The following is a 20565-nucleotide window of genomic DNA, read 5'->3' on the forward strand; positions in this document are numbered from 1 at the left end:
GTCTTGCCGGATTAGGGCTGCAGGCTGGCTGCTTCAGCTGGGCAGGGTCTGCTTGGACACCTCTCTGGCCAGGGCCTCTCAAGCCTTCTGAAGTTTATCTATAACTAATTTAAATCAGGACTCCATAATGCAGAGGCAGTTGAGCTCTTGCACAGCTCATTACAAAATGGCCCTAATCTCCCTCCTCCTGCCCCTCTTCTTTGCTGGTGATTTCAGGTTGCAGCTCCAGCCCTGCTGCCAGCAGCACAAAACAGGCACCTGGAAGTCACCTCTGGGAGGCAGCTGAACTTCAGCAATGCATTGCTTCCTCTGCTGAGAAAAGTTTGCTTTTACAAAGCAGGCAGACAGAAGAATGCAGAGAGACAGACTGACAGACCGACTGACCAACCAACCAACCAAGAGCGTGAACAGTGTCCACGCAGGCACAGACCCACAGGATGGGGTGAATCACTCTGCAAGCTGGCAGTAAGGAATTAAACTGTGCCATAGACAGACATCAGAGCAAGGCTCAACTCCCTTCAGGCAGTTTTGTCTCACCAGCCTTCCTCACGAGCTGGAAGTAGTGTCCCTCCACTCCCCTCTTAACTAGATGGGTGATTTTTAATTTCTGTCACACATGAGGACTGATGGTGCCTCGCTTGGTGTGTGGTTAGCGTGGAACACACATTGAGATGTGGAAGGCTGTGCCAGTGCCTCGTGCCTCTCTCTCACTGGGATGGAGCAGATGTCCTGCTTAGCCAGCGCCCAGCCTTGGGTGGAAATTTTAGGGGAATGTCCAGGGCATTTTGTGGGGAAGAGGGAGGTGCTGACTGATTGCAGGGGAAAGCTCTGGAGGAGATGACAGCTTGCAGTGAAGAGCCCCCTTTTCTCTTGCACTGCTCAGGCAAGGGGTCTTTTCAGATCCTTGCAGTGGCAAAAGGGCACAGGTGAGGTTAAGTTGAATACATAAGTCTGAATCTGATGAGAACACTTATGCTCTTTCTTTCCGAGAGAGCTTAGCTCTAAGCCCTGCCTCACTCTTATCTGTCACTCACAACTGAACAACCCTCAGTGCTACCACAGGCACTGAATGGCACTGTCCACTGTCAGCCTCAGAGCTCCCTAGGGCTTACCTTTCCCTGCTTCAAGTACAGGGCCTGGTTTCATAAGGCCTCAGTGCAGGGAGGGGGGTTGAATCGTGGCTACCTTAAACACTATCATCATGTAACTTGGCTGGAGATAGCAGGGGAGGAGCAACCTTGCTGTATCTACATTTTTCTAAAAGAAGCACAACACTGAGAGAACTGAATGATCCCAAAGTAAGACAGATAGGTGGATGAGGCAGTTTGCTCCAGATGCTGACAGTAGGGATATCCCAGTAGGGAAACTCAGCTCAGACAGGAGAGGAACAGAGCCCCCACATTGGGACCGAGCATAATATGTGCAAAACCCTACAGTGCCTGTTTGTGGAAAACAAAAGTCTCCAGCAAACAGCATTGGGGACCTCTCTGTTCTGCCTTTCACTTGGCCAAGGGTCTGTGGACACTTTTGGACTGAAATCCCAACAAACAGCTACTGGCCTGGGTCTAAGTGAGATGATACCATTCAATACTTTGTTCAATATTAGTGATGCTGATTTTTTTCTTAATGAGATCACATATTTCGTCTATTCAGCATTGAGCCAAGTCTTCAGAGCAGTTAGGTGCTTAGATCTGCTTCTGAGGAACTTGAGAAAAGCTGAGACCCTCAGGCACTCACTGCCATGGCAAGGAAATGAAGGACTGCTTTGGAAGGAGGAGATTACTTATCCAAAAGATATCAAAATCTGAGCCAAGAGGAAACTGAAAGCCCTTTCAAGACCCCTTCCCATCCTTACCTGCCTTGTCCATCTTTCTTGGCTGGCATACACTGGAGATGTATCAGTTCAGAGGTACTACGTGGCTTTTGGTTCACATGCAGCGTTTTAGGCAGAAACACAAGTAGGACACTGCAGAAACCCACAATTATTTTCCAGCTGTTTGTAACATGCCTACAGTGGGAAATAAAAGAGACATTTTAAAATGCAATAGCTGACCCATCTTGTCTGTCATACTTTCAAGCAGGGCCCTGAACATAGCCTGGTGTGCTGCAAACCTGTAGCTGAACACACCCAGCCCTGCACCTGGGGCTGCCTGTGTGAGATATAAGGAGGCTTTGATGCCACTGAAGGGGCTGTCATCTCCCTCTGCTGTCACTTAAAAAGTCATCTTGTGGTTGGTCCTGGCATATCCCCAAGGCAGGGGGTGTGTCACCCCCTGCAGACACTGAAAACCTTCAAGTGTCAGAGAGGAGGGAACCAGATCACTAGGAAATTAATGGGATCTTCAGAGAGAACTGAGATGCCCAGCTCCAGAATATTTGGCATAAACAATAATCTCCTTTTGCATTCAGTAGTGAGGAAGCCATGATACACAAGTGAGCAGTTTCATTTTCACAAAATCACAGAATATGCTGAGTTGGAAGGGACCCACAAGGATTATCAAGTCCAACTCTTAGCCCTGCACAGGACCATCCCCAAGAGTCATACCATGTGTTTCTCCCAGTGGAGGCAAGGGCAGCACATTTTCTTCCTCTTTGTCTTTCTTTATATCATGTTCTGGGAGCCAGAAAGTCAGCTGCAATTACAATAGGTTGCTAGAAGCATTTTTGTGCCTTCAAAATTTCCTAGTCAGCACTTTTCCACTGTTCAAATGAATGTGCTACATGAAGAAGGACTTGGAGCATAAATTGTACCTTTTACTCTAGTCACAGCTTCTATGCAGAGTTTTTAGAAAATATTTGTTTATGTAAAAGCCAGTTTTGTTAGCATTCTTTAAATAACATGAAAAAGGAGCAAGCAGCATATTTTGCATTCGTACAGACAATGCTGAGCTCTCCCCAAGTAGCCACAGCCTGTGTGAATCCAGCTAATCAGGCAATAAAGCAAAATGTGCCCTTAAAACCAGATGTTTGTACCGGGGGGAAAAAAAGCTAGTTCAGAAAAAAAGCAAGAGGAACAGCAACTTTCACAAGAAATAATACACATTTTCCCCAGGCTTTCTGTGATATAAACTTCTCAGCAGCACTAGAGTTAATGTTTATCAAGCTGTCTGTCCCAAACCCACAAAGTGATTTAATTTAATCCAGGAGAACTAGCCAGGAACAAGAGGGTTTAAGTGCAGCCAGGGCTGAGGTAGATTTGACTCCCATGGAAGCATCTCCCAGGCACACAGTGGAGATAGAGCCAGTGACTTAAGTTATACACTGGCATCAGGACGACCAAAAGAAATCTTATGGACTCACCCGTGCGATGTGGCACCTCTGGCACTGTCCCCAGACTGCTTTTCAGAACAGAAGAAGTTTTTGAGGTCTTTCTGCTCCAGGCCTCAGCATTATTCCTGCACTATAGTGTGATCAGAAAAATAAGTCTCTTCTTGAAGAGAGGAGCCCTAGGTGTGGTCAGGAGGAGCACAGTAGAAAGAAATGCTGCTCTCCCCCTTTCATCCTACAAGTAGGGTTTTCTGTAAGAATTTGCTCTCTCTGTAATTAGCTCTCCAAGGTGGTCAGGTATTTCACATCTGCTTTTAGCCTGTGAGTTCCACTATGTTCCCCTCTTTGCTGTAGAGCCTCAGGAGGCTGCAGGCAGCAGAGCAGCAGTGCCAGCAGCTTTGACAGGCTCAGCAGAGATGGATGGTGTCCAGGTAGATGAGAACATTCATGCAGTGGTTTCCTGAGCACAATGAGTAGTCAATGAATCACAGAATCACAGAATATGCTTACTTGGATGGGACCCACAAGGATCATCACATCTGACCCTTAGCCCTGCACAGAACCATCCTCAAGAGTCACACCATGTGCCTGAGAGTATTGTCCAAACGCTTCTTGAACTCTGTCAGGCTTGGTGCTGTGACCACTTCCCTGGGGAGCCTGTTCCAGTGACCAACCACCCTCTGGGTGAAGAACCTTTTTCTAAAATCCAGCCTAAACTTCCCCTGATACGACTTCAGGCCATTCTCTCAGGTTCTGTCACTGGTCACAACAGAGAAGAGATCAGTGGCTCCCCCATCTGTTCCCCTCATGAGGAACTTGTACACTGCAATGGAATGCTGTACCATAAGCACAGGAACAGCCTAGACTGTGTTCCAGCCTTCCTTCAGGTTCTGTAGGATCAACCAAATGAGGTCCCTGTCTGGGATAGATGGACAGGCAATCTTTATCCAGAGCTGAAATGGAGATTCTCCAACCAGTTTCTGCTTAGCAGCAAAGGGTAACTGCAGCCTCCAAAATGAAGCCAATGGTTTGTGTCCTATGTAGACTTCTACAACTCACATTTAAGCGATGAATGCTGCCCAGTTTTACATTTCAGTTGGGCCCAAGAGTGAAGGTATGATTAGGCATCTGATCATCACTAATAAAATCGGTGATGTCAAATACAGCTAAAAAAGTGTGGGTCTTCTCTCCATCCTTAAACCCTTATCTACATGTGCAGACTGCAAGATTACTGACTCCCTGAACAAAAATAAACCTAAATATTTGGGTCCTTATTTGTTTAAAATCCAGCCACTTCATTTTTTCCCATATAACCCTAGATGTGGATATTTTTTAAATTATAGTCTTGTGCTGACTTCTAGACTTCAGTGACAGACAGGAGGCAGAAGGCTGCAGCAGACAGCTTAAGAACAAGCATAATGGCTTCAGCATGTGTTAAGGCAAGATCACAAGAACTGGATAAGGTTACTACGGCTGGCCAAGTCCTTGAGGTGTGCTGGCTGGGCTGTGGTGGAAATCTGCCTTGGTAAAAAGTGTGGAGTACCCTGCCCAAACCCTATCTAGGCAAAATTTTAGCACTGATATTTATGCAAGAGTTCAGAGAATGACATTAAGAGCCAGAACTGGATTTAAAAAGTATTCTTAAACATCTGCACTTGAGGTTGTGATGTCTTGGGGTTTTTTTAATGCATCATTGCTATGAAGAGTCAGACCATGGCTATGCAGACAGGGAGAGGCACCATGAAATGGCCACAGAATCTGGGGATGGGTGGGGGGAACACCCCTGTGCCCGCACCTGGGCAGGAAGGCAGAAGGTCCCTATGTCATTTAGCATGGGAGCAGAGAGGCAGCCTGGTGCAGCCCCACGCCACTTGTGCCGTGTGCTTTGGACGTGGGTTGTCCACCAACAGGCAGCCTCTCTGAGCTGCCACATGATAGTAGGTCTTCCAGGCTATGCTTGAAGCTTCCCAAGACTGGGATAGCATAAACTCCTCACTGAGGCTAATAGCTTGGACATGATGCTGTCAGAGCAGTATATTGGCAACGCCAAGATCCAGGCTTTTTTGCCTGGAGCCCATGGGAAACTGCCCCATGCTGGTTGTGTCCCTGGGTGTTGGCCATATAGCTGTCTTGCATCCTTATGGGCTGTGGGGCTACAGGCACAGAATCTATGGGAAGGAACCTATCATGAAGGAGCTGTGGCTTGTCATGCATGTGCTGTGCAAAGCAGACCTATCTTTTCAAGTTGGGCCCAAAGCTGTGTATTGGAAATGTCCCATCCTACATCGCCGTGTGGATGCACCAAGCTGACTTTGCTCTAAATTAAATTTCATAGATAAGATTGTACATACTGAAGATTTTACTCCATCGTCCTCACAAAACAGAACACTTGAGGAACAAAACAGATACAAGCTGTGAATTCAAATATTCTGACAGCATGAGCAAAATGACCATTCCCTCAGGACAGTGTCAGCAGAGCAGCATGATGCTTGGCTCCCTCACGGGCTTGCTTACCTCATGGCCATATATGCCACAGGGTCTTGTGTTTCCTGCACCCCCTTTCTGTTCTGTAGTGTTCCTAGGACAGGGAACAATCTCTCCAAGGTGAGATTGGAAAGGCATAACCCCTCCAGGTGAACTGGGGATACAGGCATCCTGCCCAAAAGGAGCTGCAAGGTGTTTGGGGCTCACATGCCCAGATATCCTGGGCTGTCCCTGCCCATTGGCAACTGACACAGGGTGACTCAGGGAAGGTCTTGGCAGTGCTGATGGTCTAGCAGGCACCAAGGCACTGAGAAAGCAGCACATAATTGTGGGAAGCCAGAAAATATCCTTCTACTGCTACAAGGGCAAGGATGGAGTCATAAGCAGTGAAAGAGGCATCAAGCGGTCCTGTCGGGCTTGTAAGGGTGCAATGGTGCTCACATTAACTCCTTGTCATGGAGATCTTCACAATATATAACTCAAGGTCTCTCTAGGTTTGATTAGAAACAGACACCCCAAACTTTGCACTGAAACTTTGAGGCCATCTCCAGTTACAGGAAGTCTGGGCATATCCATATGCAGATGTATGCAATTTGTTTCACTTCAGCAGTTAGCGTGACTGTTTTGAGGTCAGAGATCCTGTTTCTAGGGAATGAGAGTTACTTCTTGGGATGCTCAGCCGAGGATGGATGCACGCCATCCCCTCCCTACACTGCTGTCCTGCCCTCCATCCCACAGTTGCTGCTCCTCTCATGGAGTCAGCTCATCCCTGCCAGGGCCCTCAGGGGCTAGAAGTGAAGAAGCCCATGTCTGCTGCAGTGCAGGATCACGACAGCAGCATGGCTGAGCTGGCAAGGAGGGCTCTGGACTGGCAGCAGGCAGGCAGGGGAATACCCATTGTGTGCATAGCAGGGACAGTCGCTTGCTCCTTGGGGCTGATGGTTTGTGGTGGAAGTAACTATCGCTGCTGAAAGTCCGACGCCCAGCTCCCAAATGCAGTCAATGAAATTCGAACAGACTGAGAGCTTTTCTGTGTGTATATGTTTTTGCAGACCCTTTCCCAGCTAGCTGAGCTGCTCAAGCAGATAAGAAACAGCAGAGGAGTTCCCAAGGAAAGGCCTCAGGTGTTATGTTTGCTGCTGCTGCAGTTGCAGGGCACCTGGGAGTTAGGGAGGCAGCCAGCACAAAGCCGTGGGGAACTGGGCTTCCTGGTATCATAAATAATAAAAGAAAGAAAGACAACAGAAAAAAAAAATCCTGGAATACTTTCATATATTTATTGCTCTGTCTCTACTGACTCTCATAGGTGGTAGTCTATTGCTGCAGACTTTCTGGAACTGTTTTATTTTCAGCTGTGAAATTTATACATATCATGTCCGTATCATATGATCTACCTAGGCTGTGGAGCAGGGCCTCTTTTGGACAGGCCTGCCCACCTGCATCCCCCAGGAGCAGTGGAAGAGGTCAGCTGGTCAGAGAGGGGAGGTGCAAAGAGGAGGCAGTGTGTCAGTCCCTGGCCTAGACATTGGTCCAGGGAGTATAAATATTGGCAAAATGTTCCTAAGGATCAAAGCAAAGACTGCTGAGACAGATAACATCAGACTTTGGAAAGCTTTACAGGGACGTCCTCAAAAGCCTGAGCGAACAGTATCAGAGAAAGCAGCAAATCCGAAATCACAGCAGGGAGGTAGTCGCAGATAGCTCCTGCAACTGTTACCTTTACCAGACGTCTGCTTTCAACCCCACTGTACCAACTGGGCAATTTTTTTCTCAAAACCCTTTCATAGCTCATCCTACCAGACTTAAATCTGGGCCTTCCTTGCCCTTGTGCCTGAGGGTGACAGCTACATTTCATCCTGGTTTTACCCCAATCACTTCAATGCAGTCTTTCAGCTGGAAGAGTGAGAAATGGGTGAGGACACGCACACCTTCTCACAAGCTCATTCACGGGCTTTTGGCTGTGGAGACATGACAGCTGTTCACAGAAGGGCTAAACTCTAAATATACAGTGAATTAGTGGAAAGATGTAACAAGAGATAAGTGCTGGAAAAAATGGAAATTGCCAAAGACACAGGCTAAGATGCCTGAGCTGGTATTAATGACCCTGGATATGACACTGCTGGGGAAAAGCTCCCAGTGGGGACACCACTAGATGGTGGAGCTGTTTCCTAGAAAGACTGATCCTGGACTGGTAGCATTTAAAAATAGGCTAATGTGAAAATTAAAAAAAAGATCATCCAGTTGATGTACTCTTTGCTTGGTAAGGAGAGCATGAATAGGAAGTACCACTGTACCACTTCCTGGACATTTAGGAACTGAGAATAGTGGCTCAAGGTTAAAATCTGCTGTAGGGCTAACATGTTTTTTGTCCAAAGATTCCAGTCAGAAATGTGGCCAGGTGTGACAGGGAGCTGTGCAGCATGTGCAGGTTGTCTATTGTTCATACAGATCCCTCTTTTTCTGGTCTGGAGATGGCCCAAAATGCAGAGCAGTGGCACCAGACAAGGGAGAGCCGTGGTCACTTGTCAGGACGTACCAGAGTCCTGCTGGTGTAGCAGCACTCTTGCTAATGAAGGGGTCACCACTTCCGCTGGAGGCAGGAGGTGGGCAGGAGAGGATGCTCCATCACAGCACATGGGCTTGAGGATACATATGCCCCATTATAGAAGCTCAAAGGTGGTTTTACTTGTAGCTGCTACACCTTAGACAGGAACCAGCTTACCGGTTGAGTGGTTGAAATGTCCTCCTCCTGTATCACCATACTGCTGTCATACCTCATGTGCCATTAATTATTAATTGTTGAGGGTAGTCAGGCAGCAACACCTTCCCAGGCTGCTGTCAGACTCCCTCTCATTTCCTTCTGCCCCGCACACAGGCTGGGCTGTTTCTGTACGCGTCTCATGATGTCCTTTTCTGTGGCACTAAGCCCAATTTATAGCCTTCTTGCCAAAAGCAGTGCAAGTCCTCTCAGAAGGCTGTGGGGTGACTGTGGGGTATCAGTCAGGAGCACCTCTGCTGACACACCACCACTGCCAGGGGATGCAGGACAAGAAAGCAGACATAACCAAGCACCACGCATGGCTGCTGGGTACTGGTTTTCTGCTGTGTGCTATTCAGCAGGGGAGTGCCAACGAGCTGGTGACAGGGGACCTACTTGATGTGGGGAGCAGATGGGTTCCTCTATCCTCAGAGACCTTTCCTGTGGCCAGGACCAAGGAATGTAGTGCTTTGCAGGGTTCAGTCCCAATGTGAGTGTTGGAGAAGGGTCTGACTAGGTTGTGTGCACATGAGTGCACAGGGCTCATCCTTCCACCTGGCTCTTGAAGAGGGAGAAGTAGCTGGCAGAGCTTGCCCCAACTTCCTCTTCCCCATCTGTGCTGGCCTCTGTGAGCTGTGATCAACCTTCCTGCCATAACAGCCACCTCCTCCCTTGGTTACAGCCTGTGCCACCCCAAAGCTGAGCTCCAATACCTTCTGAGGCCAAGGCTGGCAGCTTTTCTGCACCCATGGCAGCCCTCTGCCTTGTCTCACCTCCTTCCTCTCTCTCTCTCTCTCTCTCTCTCTGTCCAGGGTTGGTGCCAACCTCTCTGCCCACCTTTGGGAGCTGCTGCCCCCCTGCCAGGGTGCTAGCTGTAACTGGTTGAACCAACTAATTGGTCAAAATATTTACATCTGTTTCCTTTTGTCTCTCCCCACCCCCTGCCTCTGCTGAAACCCACCTTCCTCTCCCCTCCCTGCTCTCCCACCCAAATAGGTAAAGACAGTGCTTTGGGAGAGGCCGACTTGCAGCCGAGCTCTGACCCTTCGGGAATGGACAGCAGCTACCTCAGCGTGAAGGAGGCTGGGGTGAAAGTGCCCCAGGACAGGGCCAGCACAGACCTCCCCAGCCCCATGGACAAGGCCGACTCGGAGAGCAACAAGGGCAAAAAGCGGAGGAACCGCACCACCTTCACTAGTTACCAGCTGGAGGAGCTGGAGAAGGTCTTCCAGAAAACCCACTATCCTGATGTCTATGCCAGGGAGCAGCTAGCCATGAGGACAGACCTCACCGAGGCTCGTGTACAGGTATGGGGGATGGCCTGGGGCTGGGTGAGGGGTGGGTGAGCTGCAAGCAAGCCCCTGAGGTCCCCTGCAGCCCCACCATAAACTGCAGGCGGCCGAGCCCTACCCAGAGCCTGTGCCACAGGCTAGCATGCCTCTCCAGCAGGGACAGGCCGGGAAGGTACATCCGCATCTGACACTAGTGTCAGCTCCCTTATTTGGTCTGGTGTCCTGTGCTTCAGTGTTCACAGAGACACCTCTTGCCCTTGAGCTAATGGGACAGCGGGCAGGTAAACCTCGTGGCCACTCACAACAAAGCTTTTACAAAAAACACTTTTTTCAGGAGACTCACAGGGGACACAGGTTCATTAGTCTGAGTGGGAGCAAGCTTTTCTACAAGATGGGCTCTTTCTGGCAAGATGGGGATGCAGAGGTGACCAGGAGCTCAGTAGCAGAGAGCATGAGGTGATACAGGACAAGGAGCTTTTATTGCCTGCTTGGTTAAGTAGGTGCTGAGGATGCATGAGAGCTGGAGACAAAAGGTGCACCCACCACCTTGGAGGAGCAGGAGAGTGAAACAGCTACACTGTTGACAGACTTCCAACCACCTCCACCCACACAGGTGCCAGCTCCTATGAACTAGCTCCCCCAAACTAAACTGGGGGTCCAGCAGAGCCAAAATCCACATCAAAGGAGTTTAACAGAAGGCCTGGAAGGGCTCAGAAGCATGTGCAAAAAGGAACATTATTGTGCAGAGCAGACATCCACAACTCATGCCTTGGTGGTCAGCTCTTTCTGCAGCCTAGCTAATCATGTAACTTCCATCTGCAGGCATTTGTCAGCTCACCATCCCCAGAACCTGCATTAACATCAAGAATGGTTAAGGCATGGTGCTAAAAATCACAAGGTCACGGGTGCCATCGCCACATGGGCCATTCACTTAAGCATTGGACTCACTGATCCTTGTGAGTCCCTTCCAACTTGGAATATTGTGTGATTCTGGGATTTACCTGAATAGTTGGCCTGTGGAGACACCTGATTGTATGTCTTACACCAGGCAGACTCCTAGCTCCCAGACAGCCCAGCTTCCCTCTGCTTTAACCTTTACAAGTAGTTGTTGCAGACAGTCGAAGCAGTCAAGCCAGCATCCATGCTTAAATCCATTTTAGCCTGTACTTTCACTTCCAGATTCAATTGGAAGCAGGATTTTTCTTATCTGCTTCCTAAATTGGTTTGCAGGGCTGGTGTGCTCTTCTTCCCCACAGCTGTTTCTCTTCAGGCTGGACACGGCTGCATTTCAGTAGGAAGCAGCATGATTCCCATTGGTCCCGAGTGTAGCATGCTGAGCACTGCAGGATGGACAGAGGAAGGCAGTGCTACAAACATCAGCTCTTTACTTCTGTCACTGGATGAAGCCCTTGATTTCCCAGGAACACATCACAAGTGCCGATGGGGTCTCCTGGGAGGCCAGGCACAGCATCTGGTTACACGCTGCACAGTGCATGAAATTCCTTTTGCTCAGGAATGAGAATGAGGTGCTGGAGGGTGGCAAGCTCCTCCTGCTTGCTTCTGAGCCAGTATGTGCAGCTAGTGTGTCATCCTAGCCAGCACGCAGGGCTGCTAACAGAGCCAGGGCAGGTGAGGCAGATGCAATCTACAAGTTCCTTACATCTGACCTATGATCTTGGAGGGTTTCCCCCACTGGATAACACTAAAGCTGAGGGCAGAAGCACCTCAACAGGCAGATATCTGTCAGAAGGGGATATCACCTTGTCCTGAGATAAGTGCCCCAGCAGCCTGTTGCCATGGCTGCCAGCACACACCCCTCTCTGGGGGTGGCAATGACAGGGCTCGTGTAACGGAGTGGCTGAAGGACTTGTCCAAGTGGGCTGGCACTCAAGCACTTACCCAGAGTTGAAAGGTGTCAGCACTTGCATTTCAGTCATTCCCCTGCTCTGACAGGAAGGACCCAGTCCCCTGGGCTATGGGCTGGCACTCAGCCACCACCTCATGATGAAGGGCTGCCATGGTGTCGGTAGAAATGCAGACTGCCTGTCACTGGAGAGCAAGAACCAGCAGGCCTGTGGGTGCTGGCTGGGCAGACTCAGGGCACCCTATGTGTTGGGTATCTCCCATGTGTTCCCAGGGGGCTGGGGCTGCTGTCTAGTGAACTGCTTAGCTTCATCGTGGCAGTGGCAACCCCTCAGGAGGCATGGAGGTGCAACTGGAGATGGATGGCACAGGGTTCTGCTGATGGCACAGGGCTGCACTTCCCATGAAGGAAGCTTTTGGAGTTAGAGCCTTAGTGAATCATGCCAGTGCCTGTCTCCAGCTCTGGCTTGTGTTATAGCTTGTTTAAGTTTGACTTTGGTCTCCCACTCTTCTGGGCAGCTCTGGGGGGGGGGGCCTTCCAGTGCCAACATGCTAACGTTGAGGGCCATCAGCTCACAGCCAAAGAGTGGGTACAGGCATGGGCCAACAGCTCAGGAGACTGATGGCAAAGTAAATGCCTACGGCAAGGATGAAGAACCAAGGGCTAGAGGGTTGGAAATCATAGATTAGCCATGAGCCCCTTACTACTTTACCCCTGCAAGCCAAATAGCCATTGTGTACTCAGGCACCCTCTGCCAAGCTGGCAGAGGCTCCAGCTGCTGTGGGGTATTGGGGTACACACCTATGGCAGCCCCATGGGCTTTGAGGGAAGCTCAACAGTCCCTCTCCCAAGGAAGGTATGGTCATCTAAGGGATGCCAAATGTCCTGGAATAATTTCATGGAGGCCAGCTTCAGCTGCCTGCAAGGCTCAGCTGAGCAAAGGAGAGTGGCAGGAAGGTGAGGCACCCAGCAGGTCTGATGCTCCCTCCCAGACCTGAGCCAGCTTTTGGCTGGAGGTCATCCCCTCTGGCCGAGCTCCCTGGGGAGCATAACCAGCCACATTGCAGGCAGGAGCAGATGTGAAGCCTAGAAAGGCAAGTGGTAGCTCTGATTTTTCCAACTCTTTCCCAAGCTCACGCTTCATTAGTGAAATTGCTGCCAGAGTTCTTGGTGCCTGGAGAAGAGCCCATGCCAGCAGCATGCATGGGGTGGGCTGCATTGTCTGTGAAGTGGTGGCATTCCACAGCCTGGCCCCTCTCCTGCTCCATTTCCCTGCCTGCCTCTATTTCCAGCCATCTGTAGTGGTGTCCGACAATGTCAAAGCTAATTCCCCTTGTGATGCAGTGCAACATTTTCCCTTTCCGAACCTCACAACCTGACCCCTTGTTTCCATGTACTATTAAGATACTTCACATCCCTGTTTTCCAAAGTGCGAGCCATGTGTAAGCCCTGTGCAGAGGCAGAGCTACACAGCCAGGGACAGACTGCTGGGGCTCAGTCACAAGCCTGCATGGGCGCACAGTGGGTGCTGAGTTCATGTAGGTCCTACCCAAGGTGTATATTCCACTCCCTTATTCTCTTCCATGTCTGGGGCTGCAGAGCTCCAGAAAGAGCTTCTGCTTGGTATTAGCAACTGCCTGATACAGCAACTGTCTGAGCTTCTTCCAGCATATGTCTGAGGCAGTGGCACGAGAAAAACATGGTAGACACATGTATTCACACATGGCTCCTTCCCCTTGCATATACTCACATACACATCCCAGGCCCTGCCAGCCTGGTCCTGGCTGCTCATCTCTCTTGGGCTATGAGCATCTCTGCCTCCTGGACTGCTCTGTGGCAGAGGAGAAAGGGATGGGGCTGGAAGAAGTCTTTGCAGCCAGGGAATATAACTATAACCCCTCAGCTAGCCCCCCTCAGAGCCAGCCTAAGATTGCTGGGACCATTAATGAAATGTTTTTGGCGGTAACCCTGTGATGCGGCGGGGGCTTGAAAGTGAGAGGGAAATGTCAAACTCTGCTGTAGCAAAATCACCGCCTTGGAAAAAAAAGAAAAGAAAAAAAGCAAAGCAAAGCAAGAAGTAATATATCTTGATCCCTTTTCCCCCATAAAACCCTGGGAGGCTTGTGGAAGGAGCGGAAAGACTGAGCTAAGCCTGCAGGAAATTAAACATGAAATGAAAACAAGCTCAAGTTATTCAATTCTCTCATCCCAGGCTCCAATTTCCCATTCCAGGCCACTGATAAAATGGTGTCCAGTTTCAGCGCTCAAGGATGAATTCTGGCTCTGTTTTTGCAGTCTGGAAAGCAAAGGGCTGGTGCCCATCTCTGGGAAGAGGGGAGACGCCTAGCCTTTCACAGAGGGATGGGATCCTAGACACAGACAGATGGAGGCTGAGCAGAGGGAGGAGGGCAGTAGGGTTGGAGGACAGGAATGGGAAGAATGGATACTGTGAGGCTGCCAGAGGAGAGCAGGAACACAAGAGACTTGAACATGGTGGGCAGCTGTTGTCTGCACCAGGGCAGTGATGCAATGAGGGTTGTCAACAGGGCGTGAGTGCAACCTCATGGCTGGCAGCAGCCCACCACCACATGTGTGCAGAGATCAGCCTCACCTTCCACTGCTGCACTGGTGGGCATAGGAGACAGGGGAAAGCACCTTTTTCTTTTGCTTGGAGGAAGGACAAATGTAGTGATGCAGCCCCCCACTATCCAGATGTGGCCAGAGTGGCCTGAGTGATATCCCAACTCAGCCCATCCACCTGTGCCCTGTGCAGGGCACGTGGGGCTTGGTGGTAGGGGCAGACTGGCAGTGCCAGGGTAGAGGCAGCAAGACAGCAAGCAGGAGTCTCCTGCTTGCTTTCTTTGTCTCAGGCCATTCCTGGCCTCTCCTCCCCCAACAGCACATCAGCTGTGTATGCATATGGGTTAAGGTACCAGCATATGGCTGAATGTTTATGGAGACATGAAACATTTTTTGTTCTGTAGATTTTTATAGGGCTTATTTGGTACATCATGGCTTATCAAAGCATTGTCTGCAGGAGTCAGATACATGACATTACCCTACACTCTCACTCTAACTTAACACTGAGATTCAGCCCACAGTAACTGCTGGTCTCTGCACGAAGTACCCCATCCCAACCCTAGAGGACATGCTGCACCAGCCACTGCAACCTCCGCTGTCACATCCCCATCCCACAACAGTTTCTCTTGACAAAAAGTGACAGGCAATGAAAGGAAAATGGACTTCGGTCAGGGTTTAGATTTGCTTTTTAAAAGCAGACATCTTCTAAGATTGTGGAAATACTGAGGATCAGTTGGGTTTTTTGCTGACATCTTCACATTGTCTTGCTGTCTTGTTTTCCCTGGAGCACTGTGGAGGCCTGGAGAAACCCAACTGCAAAATACCAAGCAACCTATAAGTGTTTGGACCAGAGGTGAAAGGAGAACTTTGAAAAACAGTCCAAACCTTGCTACAAGTGTTTTGGACTCATGGCTTACTGCCAGCCTTCTGAGTGTCTCCATTGCCCATGGCACCAACACTTGGACTGAAGTCACTCTTCTTTTTCAGCCTAATGCAATGATTTTCAACAGCCTCCCAGCCCACCAGACACATGGGGATTGCAGTTCGGGAACTGCCAGTTTAAACCATTTTGCTCTGCCAGAGCCAGTTCAATCCAATGCATAAATGTGGCAGAGCAAAGGCTGAGACCCCACTCTGCTTCAGCTGGCCCGAGGAAACCTCCCTGCGGTTCCATCAAGGCAGCTGCTGCGCTGTCCTGGGAAGCTGAGCACACAAACCCTGCATTGATGTCTTCAAAGGTCACACCGCAGAGCAATTCAGCACTGGGGGGGCCTGTGCTTGGCCATCCTGCTCCCAGGAGGAACGCCCAGGCAGGCTCCCCTGCATGGCAGCACAGGTGTGCGGGCAAGGCTGCCGGTGCCTACGCCAGGAACAGAACGGCCGCATATGCCTGGCATATGTTCGTTCCGGCCTCACGCGCAGTCAGCACTCTGCTCCCTACCTGTTCCCCACCCCTCTGTGCACAGTGGGGCCTCCTCCGCCCGAGGAGGAACCGGGTCACCACCGCTAACTTTGAATCTGCAGATCAAAGCAGCATGATCCTGGCCAGCCCTGAGACTGGCCTGCAGCTGGGCTGGAGTGGCTGTGCCAAGAAGAGGGAGAAGAAAAGCAGACAGATGCCTGGGGCATCAAACCTGCTCCAGTAGGATGCTCTTCGTGTACTGTGTGTGCTCAACTGGGATGATGTTAGGACCTTTCTGCTAGTGCTTTTTGAATCTGCTCAAAATACTCATAGGGTTTTTGATTTGAGGTGGGGGGATTAAGAGCAGCTGTTTTGGGTAAGGCTAGTCTGGCTAGCTTGTGGATGGCCCATGCCAGTGACATTGCCATGGCCGTGGAGCAGGGCAGTAAACCCTACACCATCTGCAGCCTGCATGGGAAGGACATGCCCGGGTGCTGCATCATCTGCTCACTGCACCAAGCAGACCATAGCATGTGGCCAGACCCTCAGCTGCCCACTTGTACCATGGGGCCGACAGCTGGGCCACAGTGGGGAGCTGTGAGAGACCAGTGCAGGGCTACCTATGGTGGGAAGGGGGAAACTGATGCAGCAGAACCTGAAACAACTCTTCCAGCACAAGCAAGAAGGTCAGCTCAGATGAGAAACCCCAGCCCCTCGTGTTTCTCTCTCCCTGTAGCAGCTTCTAGTTGCTGATGCAGGCTACAGGTGGCACTGCTGTCGTGCCCCCCCGAGAATTGGCCTGCCACCCCACCCTCTGCCAAGTGTCTGGCCTGTCCTCCTCTTCTCCTAACACATGAGTTTCCTACCTGGTGTCTGCTTTCCCCAGCTGCTTGCCAAGCAGCAAAGCTGCCCCATGGCCAGGCATGGGAAGGGCCAAGCTGTTTGTTACCGATGCCCCTGCTACCCCCCCCAGCGAGTCACCGTGTAAAACTCGAAGCAGAGCCAAGAGGCTCTAGGACTGCTCTTTTCATGCACTGGCGTGACCTGCACAACCCAGCCCCTGGTGATCGCCCTCATCTCTCAGTGCCTTCAAAGAGGCTCTTGATTGATGTGTTTCCCTGACTCACGAGCTTCAAGAGGCTTTGAAGACACTGGGCCAGGCTCTGATCTCTCTTAGGCTGATGCAAATCAGGAGCAATGGTGCTGACAACAGTGCAATAATCCACACTGATGTCAAGCCAGTAAAAATAAGAGCAGAAAGAGAGTTTTGGTCTTTGCCTTGAAGGGATCTGAGCAGCACTGTGAAGTAGAGAGCTGCAAACTTTGCGAAGAAAACTCAGTGTAAAGCAAAGAACACTGTAGAAGGACACTTGCCCTTTTCTGCAGCTAAGGAGGGAAGGGGTGTTAGGCTTTTTCTCTCTCATCACAGTTAAGAAAAATAACCCTTAAAGCTTGGTGAGAAATGCAAGCTTCAGCCAACAGCATTGTCATAGCCAGAATTAGGCCTGGGGAAAGCCCCATCACTGCTGGTTTCAGCCAGGCAGCAGCACACATATATTCACACTTCTTGTCTGAGACTGGCTGACAGCAGGAGAGCTGTAGGCAGAGCCTGGGTAACAAAGATTTCAGGGTGAGAGGAAGATGGGCTATCCCAGGACAAATTAGGCTGTGGGAGGCAAGAGCTGTGAATGTTACCAGAGAGGCAGTACACCCACCAAAAGATGGGCATCCCCTTTTGCCTTAGGTGTGCCCAGTCTAGCAGCAAAGGCTGGTCCCAGACCTCCAAGAGATGCAGGGCAGGACTGTCACTCTCCTGCAGAGCTTGTGTGTGGAGGAACACCCATCTCCATGCCATGCAAAACCACCCACCTGGGGAGGGCCTGCCCACTGGCAGGCTCCTCAGGGCTGCCAGGCTCCCAGCCACTGCCAGCAGCAACCCTTGGTCACAGCCCCCCTCTTGCTCTCTCCCAGGTGTGGTTTCAGAACCGGAGAGCAAAATGGCGCAAGAGGGAGCGGTTCGGTCAGATGCAGCAGGTCCGGACCCACTTCTCCACTGCCTATGAGCTGCCTCTGCTGACCCGTGCTGAGAACTACGCCCAGGTGAGTGCGTTCCCCTGCCCGGGCCCATCTGTCCCAGTGCCTGCTGGACACACTGCCTCTGGTCCCAGTCCTCTCCAAGTCATGTTTCCCTTCTCAGGTTCATCCACCTGCCCCCAGGCAAGGTTGCAAGAATGCTGGTGCCAGGGCTATATGTGTTGTCAAGCACTGAAGGGCTGGGAGTTTTTTAGTCAAGTATCCTGCCTAGCTCCCTTATGCCCTCGCCAAGAGCAGCCATCTTTAAAGCAGGTATCAAGCCCAGCCCTGTATGCCATAGTGCAGCACCCTTTGGGCACAGGTCACCCTGCTCAGCACATCCTGTTACACTGTCCTTCTCCCATCATGTGTGCTGCTGCCCACTAACTTCATTTCAGTTTGAAAAAGATCCAAAAGGCTAATTCATGTCTAAAGAACAGCAGTTCCCAGGAAGGTTTCCTGTTACCATGTCTGGGTTTCCATGCTCCTGGGACATGGTGGTTGGACAAAAGTATTTTTTCCCGGCAAATTCTTACAGCTATCTCCCAGTGATGGGCTGTGGTACCTACAGCGCACTTGATGATATCTGAGGATGCTTCCCAATGGACTTGTAGGTTTATGCTCCAAAGGAAGTGGGGGGAGCAGCCTTGTTGGGGTACCTGAGGCTGCTTCTGGGTCCTGTTGAAACTCTTCCTGCCCTGACCCTGGCAGCAGATCACACAGCTGCCTCACCTCCTTAGCTTCCTGTCCTGGAAAACTTTTGACCAAAGTAATCTCTTAAGCATTGGGCCAGCCCCCATTTCACAATGCTGCCTTCAGAGAATGCCAGACAGGCGTTTGTTTGATCAAGGGCTAGGCTGTGCCCCTACAAAGCACTCCCTCCATCCTGCACTCCTCTTCCCACCACCCAGAATTTGCTTGAGGGCAGAGTTCTGCAGGTGTGATGTTCTGAACCTGACTGTCCTCACAGATGTGCTGGGAGTCCTCCCTTCCTGACTCCCTGGCTGTCAGGTATCTCCCCAGCCAGTGCTGTACCAGTGCTACCCCACAGCCAAGCCAGGAGCATTTGACCTCTCTCCTGCTTGGCGTCTCCCCCAAACTGAACAAGAAACCTTTATGAAATAGCTGAGAGATGCCAAAGCAACTTTTCAAGCAGGGGACACTCTCAGCAGCGTTTTCAGCATGCCCTTCTCTTATCTTCGTAACTTACACTCCCTCCACACAGCTCTCTTCTCCCAGCACCAGAGATCAAAAATTTGAAAAGCAATTTGCTGGAGGTAAGAGATCAGAGAGGGCCCAAGGGCCCATGGTGGAGAGGTGCAGTGGGATGAAGGGCCCTTTGCCCTCTTGCTCCAGCCAGCTGCTCATCTTCTCCCCACTTTCATCCTGCATCCCCATGTCCCTCCCTGCCACAGCACACCTGTTTCCACTGCCAAATACTGAGCCCCCCTTTCTTCTTCTGCAATATCACTTCATAAGTGATAACTGCAGGAGCCCAGATGGTCACTCGAGGTGGCCCTCCAGGGCTCTGCTCTGCAGAAGGGTGGACAATGCTGCCTTGATGGGCTGGGTAGAGGGGCCAGGAAACTGCCTGTGCGGGGGGCTGCAGGCAGCTCAGCTCCCACAGGCATGTCTGTGTGGTACAAAATAGCTCTTGCCTGGGCAAAGCTGCTCTGGGCTGGGGCAGGAGGGCTAGATCAGCATCCTTGCAGCACCCCTTTCTGCCTGCTCCCTGTGTGATGGGTGTGACCACAGAAACACATGGATGACATAAGGTTTTCTGTGCTGAGAAAAGTGCTCATGGTGCAAATAAAATAAGAGAAATGCCTGGGAGGGGAACAGGTAAACAGAGAGATGCTATGGCAGAGGCTATGGCACAATCCTGCTCCCTTCAGGTTAGCCTCCTGCAGTCCCTGCCCCTATCTGGGCTGGCATAGAGGTTTTGGAGTGGATCTGCTGGCTCACACTGGCTGCCCCTCATGCGCAGGGCTGCCCTGCAGGGCTGGGGCTGGACACAATCCATCCCCCCCGGCCAGCTGCTGGACGCATCCTGCTCAGGGCAGCCCTGATGCTTTTTTTTCCCATCCCCAGATCCAGAACCCCTCCTGGATTGGCAACAATGGAGCTGCCTCTCCTGTGCCTGCCTGTGTTGTCCCCTGCGAGACAGTGCCCTCCTGCATGTCCCCCCATGCCCACCCCCACGCGGCTGGCGGTGTCTCTGAGTTCCTCGGCGTCTCCGGCCCTGGCAGCCACGTGGGACAGACTCACATGGGTGGCCTCTTTGGCACGGCTGGGATGAGCCCCAGCCTCAATGGCTACGAGCTGAACAGCGAGCCGGACCGCAAGACCTCCAGCATCGCTGCCCTGAGGATGAAAGCAAAGGAGCACAGCGCCGCTATCTCCTGGGCGACATGACAGGGCTGCAGCCCAGTGCCCATGACACGGAGAGAGCACATAGGGACAGCTGAACAAATCCATCCGCTTGGACGCCAGACAGCAGTTGCCTCCTCGGGGATCTGAATGCAGCACTTTTAGCTACCCTAGGCATATAAAGTACATATGTTAATGTAAGTGGAGTGTTTCCAGCATGAACATGGCAGCTCCTGGCTTCCTGGGATCAGGCAGGGAGAGGGAGGCTGTGGAGCAGCACTTCTTCCATCAAGATCTGGGATGAGATGCATCCCTCCTCACCACCACCTCCCCAGTAACCTGGGCATTTTTTTCTCCCTGCTATTTTTTTGACACCAGATCTGCCTTTCCAAAGAGCAAGAGCCCACTGGCTTTTCAGCAGCTTCTCCCATCCACCCACACACACACACACACATGCACATACTCTCTCTCACAC

The 20565-nt window shown here is 51.1% G+C and overlaps 1 protein-coding gene across 1 annotated transcript in view; it reads left to right on the forward strand.

Moving 5' to 3' along the window:
• The window catches only part of ALX4 (ALX homeobox 4), a 39050-nt gene extending 18822 nt beyond the window's left edge, over nt 1-20228 (forward strand). The window contains exons 2-4 of the mRNA XM_017807375.1: nt 9506-9816; nt 17619-17747; nt 19812-20228. Of these exons, the coding sequence (XP_017662864.1) occupies nt 9506-9816; nt 17619-17747; nt 19812-20135 (764 nt within the window). The 3' untranslated portion in view covers nt 20136-20228. The remainder of the gene's footprint in view (nt 1-9505; nt 9817-17618; nt 17748-19811) is intronic.
• Nucleotides 20229-20565: the final 337 nt, after the last annotated feature.

This window comes from Lepidothrix coronata, unplaced genomic scaffold (assembly GCF_001604755.1).
Source record: "Lepidothrix coronata isolate B3197 unplaced genomic scaffold, Lepidothrix_coronata-1.0 Scaffold1, whole genome shotgun sequence".
Lineage (NCBI taxonomy): Eukaryota > Metazoa > Chordata > Aves > Passeriformes > Pipridae > Lepidothrix > Lepidothrix coronata.